Source organism: Dermacentor albipictus, unplaced genomic scaffold (assembly GCF_038994185.2).
Source record: "Dermacentor albipictus isolate Rhodes 1998 colony unplaced genomic scaffold, USDA_Dalb.pri_finalv2 scaffold_48, whole genome shotgun sequence".
Lineage (NCBI taxonomy): Eukaryota > Metazoa > Arthropoda > Arachnida > Ixodida > Ixodidae > Dermacentor > Dermacentor albipictus.
The window spans coordinates 269,035-282,936 of NW_027225602.1; the positions used below are offsets into that span (position 1 = coordinate 269,035).

General features: G+C 41.7%; 1 protein-coding gene and 1 long non-coding RNA gene across 2 annotated transcripts in view; both read left to right on the forward strand.

Moving 5' to 3' along the window:
- The window catches only part of LOC139052972 (cysteine/serine-rich nuclear protein 1-like), an 84,313-nt gene extending 70,558 nt beyond the window's left edge, over positions 1-13,755 (forward strand). Inside the window, exon 7 of the mRNA XM_070530118.1 lies at positions 13,516-13,755. Coding sequence (XP_070386219.1) covers positions 13,516-13,533 — 18 coding nt within the window. The 3' untranslated portion in view covers positions 13,534-13,755. The remainder of the gene's footprint in view (positions 1-13,515) is intronic.
- Positions 768-5,110, forward strand: LOC139052971 (uncharacterized). The gene is made up of 4 exons (XR_011510148.1): positions 768-1,082; positions 2,277-2,333; positions 3,394-3,584; positions 4,883-5,110. It is a non-coding gene; the product is annotated as an uncharacterized lncRNA (long non-coding RNA).
- Positions 13,756-13,902: the final 147 nt, after the last annotated feature.

Below are 13,902 nucleotides of genomic sequence, written 5' to 3' on the forward strand. Positions count from 1 at the left end.
GCCTCGAACACTTCCTTTAGCGCGCACAGTCAACGGCGCGGGATGGGATCTTATCGCACTTGACTTTATACGTAAGCTCGCGGTAAAACCGACAGACATATTTCGACGGTTGTGCCCATATAACTGCTATCGCAAAATTCGCAATAAACAGAAAATTTTACTGAGGACCAACAACGCTGCATCTCCACGTCGTGATACAGCGGTGAACGATATTGCGGGAAAATGTGTTGCTAAATCTCCGTCAAACACTACGCTCGCATTTGGTGACACCGGAACACAGTCGCAAGAAATTGTGGAGAAAATACCGGAGTTCTGGCAGCTTCAGGTGCACTAGATTATTCAGTAACGTCGGTGGCTTTGTAGTTATACCTTATATCAGAGCAAACTGCACTCGACAGAGATCAAGGGCAGCCGCACCGTTATAGCTAAGCAAATTAAGAACAATTACGCCGCGTTTTCCCACTTCGAGCACGCTCCGACAGCCCAACGATAGATATTTCAAACGTAACCGCACCCGGACGAGCAAATTTTGTTTCTGCGGAGTGAACGTAGCGGGTATTTCAAGACGCGTGTTAAATTCATGGCTGTTTTATTCGTGAGCATTACTTACGTGACGTAAAATTATCTGTGAGCAAAACAGTTTTTGTTTCAACGCAAGGAAAGAAAACCGAAACTAGTTGTGCGGATTCAAATGATCCAAAGCCGAAGCCGTCAGTAGTATGACGCCATTTTTCAATTGTGTTGCATCTCGCGCGAGTATGTTGTCGTCGAGTGGTGGTTCTTTATTCTATGGAGTGGTTCTGAAAGCGCTGCGTTAGGGGCGACTGCAACCAGGCGTTGCGGCAAGTTACGGTGGGAACTTCTGTCCGTGCTGTGTGATTGCGACGAGGACGACTGCCTCCAGCAGCGGCGTGTCGCCGATTTCATCTTTGCCGACATCGAACAAGTGCAGCGCCGGAAGTGTTGCGTTTTGCACTGCATTTTCCTTGTGATATGGGAGATCGCAACGCAGAGACGACCAGATGCACACGAAAGACTACCAGCGGAGAGTGACCTGTGCCATATTTCTCTTAACCTCTCAGGTAAGCATATCAGCTTTTGTTCCGAGTTTACAAACGGCGCGTAATCGGCCCTTCCGGCACGGCTACATTTTGCGCCACGTTTCTCTTGGCAGTTCACAGACGTTTCTTAGGCATGCGTGGGCGTATGTATGCGAAAATACTACTGGCAGACGGAAGCCTCAGGAGAGCATCTGAAATTATAGCAAAGCTGTACTGCCATAGATAAACACCGTTCTTAACGACTCCAATGACGAGTGGCCTGTCGCATCGAAAAATCCGTAGAATACCAAGTACTGCGTAACGTGAAGTGTAGTGTGACCAGTGTGACTTTCGCTGGCGAAGACAGGTTGTCGAAAAAACAGTTGTCTATTTTGAAGATTTACTAGCGCTTTAGGTATACTACCGCGAATAATAAAAACGCTACCACGCTGTATGGCAGTGTCAGGCGATGTGGCAGCACAGATATTTTCGTAGCAGTAAGGCGGCTGCATGCACGAGCGAACAGACACAACCCTTTTAAAGCGCTGAAACAGAACAAATTAAATGTGCATTTGGCATCAAGTTGGAAACATATTGGCTTACAGTATAAGCCGATGTATAATGCTATTATTTTTTGTCATCTTTATTTTCACGGTTGTAAATATTTAAAAGCATGAATTTGGTGCAACCTTTATATAGTAAATCCTACTAGGCGCACAAAACCTGGCTGTGTTGTGTAGAGAATTTGTGCTACTCCTACTGGATTTTCTATTTTGAGTCCGGTGTTTTATGAAAAAGAGGGTCTTTTTATTTGTAGTCTTATGTTAGTGCAGATATTTGGCAAGCAGAAATGAGTTGATTGCAAAGTTGTATCTCCCGGTGAGCTGCACATGAACCCAAGTTTATCATGTCTTGGCTATTGTAAGGTGCATACAACAATTTTAAGTATATACAGCCGTAGTTGGCTTTGTCACTGTAGCGTATTTTGTAAGAGTAGAATGCTATGATTATATTACTGTTTTCATGCAGAAATACCTTTTTTTCTTGTACCAAGAAACGCTCACATCATTGAATGAAATGAGGTGTGGTGTATTTTTCTACTAATTTAATAAAGGAAATTTCGTCTGCGGTGTATCAGAGATTAGTTTACTTTCTTTTACTAAACAATGCATTATCTACTCTGCTACTGCTGTTGTTCTGTGTATCTTTGTAATTTTGAAATGTACTTTATTTTAGGTATTCAAGAAATGGCAACATCCAGAAGAAGACGCCATCTTATCCAGCACGTTATGGGTGAGACAGATCGTAGCAGGCACTTTTGCATATCTCATTAGCATATGATGCTATTTGTTTTAATTTTTGTGTCCACTTTCCTGGCCTTTTTCATTTCAGCATTATTGTGCAAAGGGTAATACTTTTACATCTAGATAGAGTAATCGTCCAAAAGAGAGAAACATGGCTGTAGGAGACGACACACATAAGCCTCCTTTGTCCGTATGTCTATGTTGCGCAGTTACTATGTCATTATCTACCAACAAGCACAAATTCTTCATCAGCTACATCTACTAATTCTCCGTTATTACAATTTAATTGATACAACATTGAAAGTACAGAGGTTCACAGGAAGACAGAGACTTGAAATGATAAGAGCCGTAGAACAAGGAGCATCGCTGGAGCCAATGTTTCGACAAAGAGAAGGAGATAAGTTTTGTTGCCAAACATTGGCTCCAGTAAAATTTCTTGTTCTATCACTATTTACGATTAAAAGACAGCATTAGTGCTCTTGCTGAAGTATTATGCATTATGGAATAAACATTTGCAGGGTTAAATGTCAGGAATGTGAAATTTCTTTTGTATTTTAAAGCTACAGCGAAAGCCAGAAAAACAAGTTGTAGAGAACCACACTGTTATTTGTCACTACCCAGTTTGGCCAGCTTCATTCAGAGCTTGCACTTTGTTGCATTAATGACCACTGGAATTCATTAATTGAATTGCTTCGTGATTTACTTATATTCACAGATATTGAACTTGTTTTAATGCAGCTTAACATAGTGCATGTAAAAAATATACAATGACATTTTAAGAGGCTTGCAGTTGACTAGCAAATCACTTGATGGTATGTGCTCAGGTTACCATTGAGCTTCCACGCACAAATCGGATGCACATTTTTTTTTCATTGCTTGGATTTTCATAAACATAAGTACCATTTCTTCTTTGTCGATGTTCTAGTTGTGCTGTAGGACCTAACTGTTTACATTTATTTGTATTGGTATCCATGTTACCCAGACAGCTGAATTTTTCTTGTAAACTGTGACATGGTAGGACTAAGAGCGTTTGTGAAAATTTGCTGCAGGTACACTCTGGTGGCTCCCGCCCCTGCATCCTACGACCACCGTGTCCTCACTATGTTCACTAGGGAGTTCGAAGCCTTTGGCGGCTCTTGCCACTGCGTCCTGCCACCACCGTGTCCTGGCTACGTCCACTAGGGAGTTGGCAGCCTTCGTGATGATGCCAAGCAGGCTGGAAGCTGACAGAACGATCGAGGTAAATACATGTAATTAAGTGGCAAATTTTTGAGTGAAGTGGCTTGTAGCCACTCGGCAATAAAAGAAATAACTTAGAAGCAGTTTAGACTCCCTGCTATCGGTGCAGGAATGCTCAAGTCCATCCATTTTGCCTTAGCAGCCAAGAGGCTATGTGTATTAGACGAAATGCGATGCAAATTTTGTAACTAGTAGGAGACCACTTGTACAATTTTTTTTCTTGCTTGACACAAAACTGCTTTGATAAAGCTTTAGCAATTTAAAAACAATACAGTGTACTTTCATGCATGTTATGGGGCATAAATTTACTAGGACTGCCTCAATAGTAAGTATGCCGATAAACTTACACCAAAACTGACATTTTTTGCTAGTTCATCCTCATCTCTGTGCACTGCTGCATAATTAATCTTCCTGAAACTAGTTTTTGTGTGCAGCACAAGTCCTAAATATGTGGATTACATAAATTTGCAGCTTTTGCTGTAAGCGAGTTCTATGAAAATAAAGTTAATAGGCCATTTTGTCCATTTTTATTGACCCATAATAAACTGAGCAGTGGCTAATAAGCAGTTCAATTTTTGGTGTAAGGCCTCTCTTTATTGTCCTGAAAAATTTGGCCCCCTTAATGAAGGAACAAAATTTTTGGCTATGCCTTTTATGGTGCATAGTTTAGTGCGTTACACAAGTATTTCTTGAAATTAACATGTGTCCTATATTGAAGGGCCTCCAGTTTTTCGAAAAGAAATTTCAAGTGGTCGTGTGCCAGGTCGGGACAGCTCGCATGAAATAGCCTACTTACAGAAATAGGGAGGGCCATACCCGCCGTGGTTGCTCAGTGGCTATGGTGTTGGGCTGCTGAGCACGAGGTCGCAGGATTGAAGCCCGGCCATGGCGCCCGCATTTCGAGGGGGCCGAAATGCGAAAACACCCGTGTACTTAGATTAAGGTGCACATTAAAGAACCTCAGGGGGTCGAACTTTCCGGTGTCCTCCACTACGGCGTGCCTCATAATCAGAAAGTGGTTTTGGCACGTAAAACCCCATTATTTGAATTTTTTTAGGGAGGGCCCAGTACACTTGATTTTATGTTAAGATACTATTATTGGTCTACAAAAGACGGAATAAAACATTCTGTCCTATAAGCAGCTCTTCACATTCATTTATACTTTTGCACATCTGTATACCTCAAGTCTGGTGACTTGTGTCTGTTTTCATTATCTGCTTTGTGCCGATGGTAAACTTCAGGTTTGCCCTATGATGGAGAATATTTTGTTGCTTATAGATATGGATCTGTGTTTTTCAGGTTGCCTCGAAATTTTACCCAAGCCGTGCCACACACTTGGGCCAGGCCTCTTGCAAACGACGTATAACCAAGCTCAACGCAGGACGTCGAGTGAGTCCGGAGATCGAGGCAACCTGCTGTGCAACCAGCGTGCAACCTTTGGTGACCCTCAATATGTTCCACCTATTTCACAGCTGCGCTCAGCTTCCACCTATCCAAACCGCATCGCCAGCTGTGGTCACTCATCGAACCATGGATGAATGTTGGGGTGGAGTGATTTGAAGAGACATTTTATTGTATCTTCAAATCCTTAGCAAATACTTTTGTTATTATAATTATTATGTGTCTTTAGTGCCTAGTTTTTAATGGTTCCTTTCTATTAGAATTCTCGCCATCGATTCCTGCTATTATAATGTATGTCTCTCTTTATGCACAGTTTTTCATAGTTCTTTTGTACTTGTCTATGTAATTGATAGGTTCATACTTGTTTTTATACAGAAGGCTAAAATGCAAACTTACGGCATTTTTTTCTTCCTTTTGATAATCTGCAGCACTGCAAAGTGTTCAAGAAATGTAACCCAACGTGGGCTCTGGTGCAGGAAATATTTAAGAGCAATATATAGAGTACTTATTTCAAGCACCCATTATTTTTGGAAAAGTAAAGAATATAGGAGCACAAAAAAGAAAATATTAAACTAGAGAAACATGAGTTCCCCTCATAAGTCTGATAATAATGTGACTTCCCTTCACTGCAAAGACACCAGTAATATACTCGCATACAAGGTTTGAAACAAGAAAGCTATGATGCCCTTGGCATTTCTCAGTGCCTATTTGTCACACTGACGAATGCCAAAGGCATCGTAGGTTTCATGTACACATTGGTTGTGTTACACTTTTGAGTATTGCATTTCTCAACCACAAAGGTTTACAGCAGTGCTTTAAATAGCAAATGCATTTCCTAATTTATTAGTGCAAGAGGAACAGTACAGATCATGTAAAAATTTTTTTACAGACTATATGTCCATGGATGCACGCTTCTGATGACGTAGCAGTGACGTGGTCGTGGGATGAATGACTTTATTTCAGATTTAAATATTGGCTTCCAAGTCTGGGTTAGTCTCCTACACTGAATAGTCTAGGTCAGAGCTCATTTACTAGAGAAAGTGAATTAAACTAGGAATTATAAACATCAAAAGATCTTGTTTAGCAAATTAATGTGACAATCAGCAAGGTTCTTTGGGTATTCATTTCCAAATTTGTAGGATATATTTTATGACTGGTTTCATTATTGTGAGAACAAATATTTGTTTATTGTCACACTAGAGTTGGCTGCCCCCATTTGTATACAACCCCTTTACAGGCTGAAAATTCAGTGTGTTACCCTATTTACTCGCATAATGATCGCACTTTATTGTAAAAAAAATTGACTCAGATTCAGAGGTGCGATCATTACGCTAGGTAAATTTCCCACCAAAAGAAAAAAAAATATATCCTCTGGCATTTGCTACGGGATGACAACAGGTCAACAAAGAGGTGGCTGCCTCTGTATGTACTGCGGGACACACACACAAAACAAAAACATGGTGGCCGGCAGAGCAAGCTGAACGCGCCGAACACTATTTTTTTTTCTTTTCGTGAGTACATTACGTACATTGAAACAGTTTCTTCCTTATCAGTAATGAATAATATCGGCAAGTTTGCGGCAATAACATAGCCATGTCCACTTTGAGGGGACAGAAACAGATGGGCGCGCTTAGCTGCCTGTGACATAGGAACACATGGCGGGCATGCTGCGGAAACTGTGGCATTTGTCTTCACCACTATCCTAATATGGCACGTTTCCGCTAAGGGTGGGCGAATATCTTAGCTGCGTTACAAACGTCGGCAAATGAATAGGGTACACTTCTAACGTATCACTGTAAACGTGGCTGCTATCATTGCCACTCGCGATTTGTTGCGTGCCCACAAGTGCAGACGAGGAGAAACAAGACGCCTTTTTTGTTGTTTTTGTTGACCACAACCATTACAAAGACTACACATAATAAAGGCAAGTTTGGTTGTAGCTTTTTTTTGTCATATAAGTGCGGAAAGTGATGGACGGAATGAAATGGGGCATCTGCTTAAGAATGTTTGGTGCGTGCAGACTACTTGGTTTGTCTTGAAGAGTTGTTCTCATAGCAGTTGACAGATGGTAAGCGTGATCATTATTAGCTAGACTTGGCACATGACATATCGCTGCGGCAAGTTTGGGGTGCAATCTTTGCCGAGAAATAAAAAAAATCGAATTTTGACATCAGAATTTAGGGGTGCGATCATTACGCGAGTGCGATCATTATGTGAGTAAATACGGTATTAGGTAGTTTTTGGTTTTACGCGCTCAATGTTAAGGGATGCAAATGGTGACATACAACAGAATGCAAAAATGACTAATGAATGCAAGCAGGGCGTGGGGCTTTTTAGGCAGATGCATGCGTGTGCTATTTATAAAGCTCCCCATGGTATGCCTGAAGGCATTTGCTAACACTTTGGTAGAAAACACTGACACCCACTTATTAAGGGGAAATACTCCTCAAAACAAGTTTTTTATATATTTGTACTAGAGATTTGAATATACTGTCATTCATAAAGTGTTTTATTAGATTTTAATTGTCATTGATTTTTGTGTAGCTGCTGTTCTTTAGTTATGGTCCTACACAGTGGCAAAATGTTCTTGTGGGCACTTTCCTGTGTATAAAATTTTCAGAAATAGCTTCATGCTGTATCTTATTTAGCTAGTTATACACTGCAAAGTGATGACACCTATCGAAACGGCTTGTACAATTACTGGAACTATGCAAAAAATATTAGGCCACATTAAATAATTTTACAGATTGCACTTTCAATGAGATATCAGCATTGTGCATATCTTGAATAGTATGTATGCCAAATTTTGTTAGCATAGGACAATTATAAGTGCATAAGGTTATTGTCATGCTATTGTGAAAAAAAAGTTTTTGAAGTATACTTTAATTTTTTTCACAATAGCATGAGAAGTATGCAAGATTAGTAGGCAGGCCTGTCTGCCTGCCTACTAATCTTGCATACTTCTAGTAACTTTACATGCTGTTTGAATAGATATTGGCACTTTGTAGTCTACAAAGAGCTGAGTTAGCTGTAGCACACTGCCTTTTGTGAAAATGTATTACACAAGAAAGTGCCTGCAAATATGACTATGTATTTTGCTGTTGTGTAGGACATAACTCGAGAAGCAGCTAAACAAAAACTAATGGAATATATAATATCTGCATGAAGAACTCTACAATTGGCTCTCTTTTCAAACCTCTAGTACAAATAATAAAAATATTTCGAGTAATATTCAATCAGAAAAATGTTCCCCTTGCTACAGTGACCTACAACATAGCGACAAAAGTTTCAGGGAAGTCCTCTTGTCAAAGCGACTCTGGGCTGTCTTCCCAAGGGCTTCTGTTAAAGACTGCATTTTCCTGCATTTGTCAGGAGAGCAATACAAAAATGTTTGTGAATGTGAAAATGGTATTGGCACACTAGCAGAAAAAAAGACAGTTCTGTGAAATGTAGACTTGATTATAACTTTGTTCGACATTTACATTCCGACTGCATATATTTATTTCGTGTTTTGTACTGAGTGTTTCAGCGGTGACTGCCGCTAATTATTGAACATAACTGCTTCATGACAGTGCGACTAACAGAAATTTATAGCAGTGGCAGGCATTAGAATTACAGTACTCAATGACGTCTACTTTGTAAGAACTCAGACTAGCACCAGTTCTGAGATACACATACCCAAAAGGTAATGATCAAATAGATTTCTCTTTCACACAGAATTGTCCCACAAGGCTTACAGAACTCATTGTTGGTCATGTACAAACAGATTATGTGCCAGATGTAATTTATGCTCAGTAAATACATAAATCAGTCATGCGAGGTGTCTCACTTTAGGTTGCAAGTTCGAACTTCTTTTAATCTTGCTTGTTTTTATTTTGATTCCTTTGTGAGCATGAGTGAGTTGGTGACCTTGGCACATATTGTCAAAACTGTTTCTTCATCACTGGGAATCGCTAAATTTCATTTACACATGAAATTCCCAGTTACTGGTATGGTAGGCTTCGAGCTTAATTCCCTTATCTTTCATATGTTTATCTACCAATAGTTTTATCGTTCATTGAAACATATCCATGCAATGCAGAGTGGGCACCCATATTATAAATATCTGTTCTTGCTTTCTACCCTGCTCTGGTGTTTTCAAAACCTAGCATTGGTGCAATGGCCTGTCTGCACCTGCAGAAAAGTAGTGAAGTGGCTAAAGTTAAAGGTCAACAACATAACTAAGATACAAAGCAAAAATATAAGTTCGCAGTTGTCCCCCATAACCAGAGTTTTGCTTAGAATTAAAAAAATGGACAACCTGCTCGGGTGTGAGAGTTGCTTTGGGCACCAAGGGGACTACGTAGCACCTGTGCTAGTGTACAGAAAGCAAAAAAAAAATCACTCCAGATTGGAGCGGGAGCAGAAAGTTCAGCACAGATGTTTTATTTCACGCACCATTAATGTGGCTTATCATCTGCTCCTGTTGTATTGGAACGCATACATTGGGAAGACAATCCTTTGCGCCATTGTTACCTTAGCGGGACACCAGAGAAAGGTCGAAATAAATAAAATCGAGAACAGGTATTCACACTTGGTTGCACACAGTGTATTATCTGGAAGTGTTTCACTCTACAAAAGACTACTGTGATAGATAGTCATAATGACAAAGACAAAAGAATTAAAAGAGGTATGTGTCAGTCATCCGTCCGTGACCTCCAGTGTTTATAGAAACACTTCTTTCTGTATATGTGCCAAGCCGTAGGGAGCCTTTATGTAACTCAGTCATGCTTGCTTAGGTAAAGATTGGAATAAGGGAAATCACAAGAACATTGTATGAGTGATTTGTAAATGTGGCACCTAATGTAACTTATTCATGTATGGGCTGAGGATAGATTACAGCCAGTGCATAATGTGCTCTTACAGGATGACTTGTGATGCGTAAAAGAAGCCTTCCTCACATCTTCCTCTTTGTTTCTTCTGGATCTTTGTGCACTATGTGTATTGTTACAGCTGCGTGCATGTAGCTGGGTATAGTTTATGTGTTCTGCTTCCTTCCTTGTCCTCATAATTCATGCGCCATCTTTGCCGTAACAAAATACAGCTACCTGTGCTACTTATTTTGTCAATGTGTTTGCATTATGGAAAGTTTTGTATTAGCGGTTATTTCTACCTGTGAAATTGTCTGTGTCAGCTATTATACTTTGTCTTGCAAAGGTATGTTTCTCAACATAAATAAATGATCAGTATAAGTGTTGCTGTATTTATTGTTGTAATTTTGTCAGTTATGAAGTTTTTATACACTGCTGCATGTTGTATGACAGAATAAAATTGATGCACAACTTTTTAATGTGGTGTTTTTTAGATCAATTTCATCTCACGCTAACATGCACAAATTGTGTGGGAAAAAGTGCCAACAAGAGTACCATAAGGTAAGACAGTTTTTTTTACTGTTAGATTGGATTATCAATTGCCAACCAGTTGTTTTTAACAAGCATAGTATAATGCATAGATAATGTAATCTAAGTTGGAATGTAGTTTTTATTGCACTTCATTATATGGGTCTCATTTGCACATAAGTGCAGCCTTTCTTATTTGTTATGTGTAGCTTACTTGCTTAGAATGTTAAGTCGTAAGTTTAGAACAGGGAAATAGGTTGAACTTATAAATCTTTTGACATATTATAAGAGATTTGTGCGGTGGTGAATTAAACTTCTACATGAGTTACATAATATTTTGGGGTCTCATCAAGGTTCTGAGTGGCATTGCAGTGTCATGCATATGCAGCTGCAGGCTACATATTGGATTTTGGTTTTGCTACATTTTGCTTGGTTGGCTATTGATTCCAGTTTAATAGTAATGAGAACTGTCTTGCTTTCATAGTGATTCTGTGCTGACTGATACATTTGAATTTTCCAGAAGACAATAACAAAGATTGATGAAATATTACCTTTTTCTTGCTAGCCAGCCATGTGCTTTTTGGCACGTTTGCTGTGGATTCTTTGTTATCCTGTTGTCTTTTCACAGTAGTCTTCTTGAAAACTAGCCGTAGTGGTGTGTACTTACAGCAAGAGTTGTTGACACATCTTGAAAAGCGGCTCGACACTGCCATCCAAGAGTGAAATGCCTTACATGGATCAGTTGCTTTACTTTATTTGCAAGATACCGGCACCACGGACTAAGGGTAACTTGACACACACTGCTGGAGTCATCAAACTAGTCTAAAATAGTTACCGGAATCATTCTTGCAGTTTTCATGTGACACTTTATCTTGAGTCGTCTGACCCATCTAGAATTGTTAACCGACTCCCTTAGCACTAATGTTGTAACCCTTTTGAGAGAGTATAGGCATCAACTACAACAGAGTATGCATGACTATTGTGTGCGGAGTCACGCAAACACCTTGTATGGAGCACAGATAGTCTCGGGACTCTCTGCCAAAAGAGAGTTCGGGTGTCTCCCACAAAGTGTGTCATATACGTGACGAGTCCAGACTCTTCGAAAAGAGTAAGGGATACTCTTTTTTTTCTTAGTGTGTATGTGTCTGTTACAAGCGTAGCATTAGCGCCTTCGGCCTGTTTAATATGAGGTGCGGGGGCTGAAAGAGACGTCGCCCCAGGTAAAAGTGTTTATTGATTGCGTGGCACGTTACTGGTGCGTGCCTGTTCACTTCCAACTCGTCGAGATGTGGTTTCCCGGGGGTGACAACGTCGTCGGTAAGCGCGCGCGCAGCGCCGTGGGCTCTCTGAGTCCGGCGCCCGGGATCGGACCCAGGTGGGCCGGAAACCAGATGAGGGTGTGATGGTTGAGGGTGCTCCGATCAGCGCCGCGGAGGACGCGTAACGCCTGGCCGGACACAACTCCTCTCTCGAACGCTTTTATAGTCGGTCTCGAGTCACTGAATATCACCTCTCGCTTGTCGTCGAGCACTGCCACGGCTATGGCCACTTACACCGCCACCTCGGAGTCGCGTGTGAGTACTGTGGCGGCGTTTAGGGTCCGCTGCGAGGACGAGACCTCGACCGCGGGAAGGCTCGGTTGCCGCGGTAGGCGGCGGCGTCCACCAACGTGACCTTGTCCGCTTTCTTGTCTATGCCCTTGAGGAACTTGAGGAATGCGGTCGGCCAGGGTAGAGGTGTGCGTCGATTGTGTTCCGGATGTACGTTTTGCGGAACGGGTGCGTTCGGGATCAGGTCGCGGAGCTCACAATGTTATTTCTTTTAAAGCTAAGCTTTCTTTGATTCTTCGATTCTCCCGCTGCTGCTGCTGTCCGGCACGCTGCTAATGCCGGCCACGTCAGGACGTAGTTGAGACGCACGCCACTAAACTAACGCCGGCCGCGTCAGGATGAGGTCGGGACGTGGCCACGTCCCAAAAACCTACGAGGCATGCGCTGTCGGTGTTTTGTTTGATGACATTTGTTTATGAGCTGTCATTCGCGAAATTGGCAAGAATAACTTTGTACGAGGTATGCGCCACGTGGAGTGCCTGCGCGGTTGTGGTTCACAATAATTATTCGCTGAGCGATGCCCGTGGCGTCGACACCGGATTCTCTGCGACACGGGGTCCTTAATGCTATCGCGTTAGTACATGACAGGAGTGTGGCACAAAGGAAACTCGACAAGATTTGATGAGATTGGATATGACATCACGTGAGCATCACGTGAGCATCACATCAGCATCACAAATGCTGTTCACGAGCCGCCGCGCTTCTCTCCGTGTTAACCCGCAACAGCAACGACAGTATACAGGGAGGAGGTGGGGAGAATGTTAGCGAGGAAATAGAGAGAGCAGAGAGAGAGGAAGCAGTTTTGTTAGCGACGACGCTACAGCCTAGAATGTCGCCGAAGCATGCACTTACCTTCGTATTCAGAATGCGTCTTAACTTGAAGCCCATGCTTGACTTGATATAAGCGACGCTATGTGAGAACGCGCCCAATATGCTCATTTCGTTTCCTTTGATGCGCTCATGACAGGGGTCATTGAAATCAAGTTGAGCGTGGACTTCAAGTTAACATGCATTTCTGAATACGGGGGTTAGTGTCGACGAGACGAAGGTTCGCATAAAGTGTCGAGCGGAGCAAGATCAAGAAACACAAGCCGAGCAGGCAAGGTAACATTTGACGTCCCGTCACGGCTGTCGCGTGCCGTCAATATATCACCGCCAAACAACGCCAGTGAACGCAAATAACTCATAACGCTTCGCTTACATAGATTCCCACAATGCGTGGGATCTGCATATTTTTTTATTTGTTTTTCATTACCATTCATGCTATCAATATCGGGACGTGCGGTGCACCCGTCTTGAAGGTAGGAAAGTTCTAAAACGACGTAACCTGATCTCTGCTATTTTCATAGGCGAAATTACATCTGAATTGCTGTTTTTCTACGTGTATATGTCTATGCCTTGCTAGCCTAAAGACTGTTTTTTTTAACTATAGGGTTACAGTCTCGAAGTTATATGCAAGGCGCAACTATGAGCAAGTTTCGCTTAGCAATAGCACATAGTTACTGACCTTTGTAGATAACATCGTCTTCCTTTATTTACACAGAGCTGCTTACTCAACTAGCACGCAGCAGTCCTGCTCCCTCACGGAAGGCGCTACGACTGGGAGCTACTAGGTGGCGTTCCTATTTTGCCTGTCCAGAACAGTTTCGTTATGCCTGGTTATTCTGTCGGCGCACAACGTCGAAGAATTCCTGGAATCCAGCTGAGCCACAGTGCCTCAGGCTCACACACATGGGAATGTTTGAACCACTACTTTCCTTTGCGTGCCTGTTATTTCTCGATTATTAGCGTTTTATCTTTGAAATACCTTTCGCAAGGCATATAATAATAATAATAATAATAATAATAATAATAATAATAATCTTTATTTCCATCAAAACGATGGAGGGGCCGTGGGTAAAAGCTGCTGAACAGCTTGACTAGAGCCCAC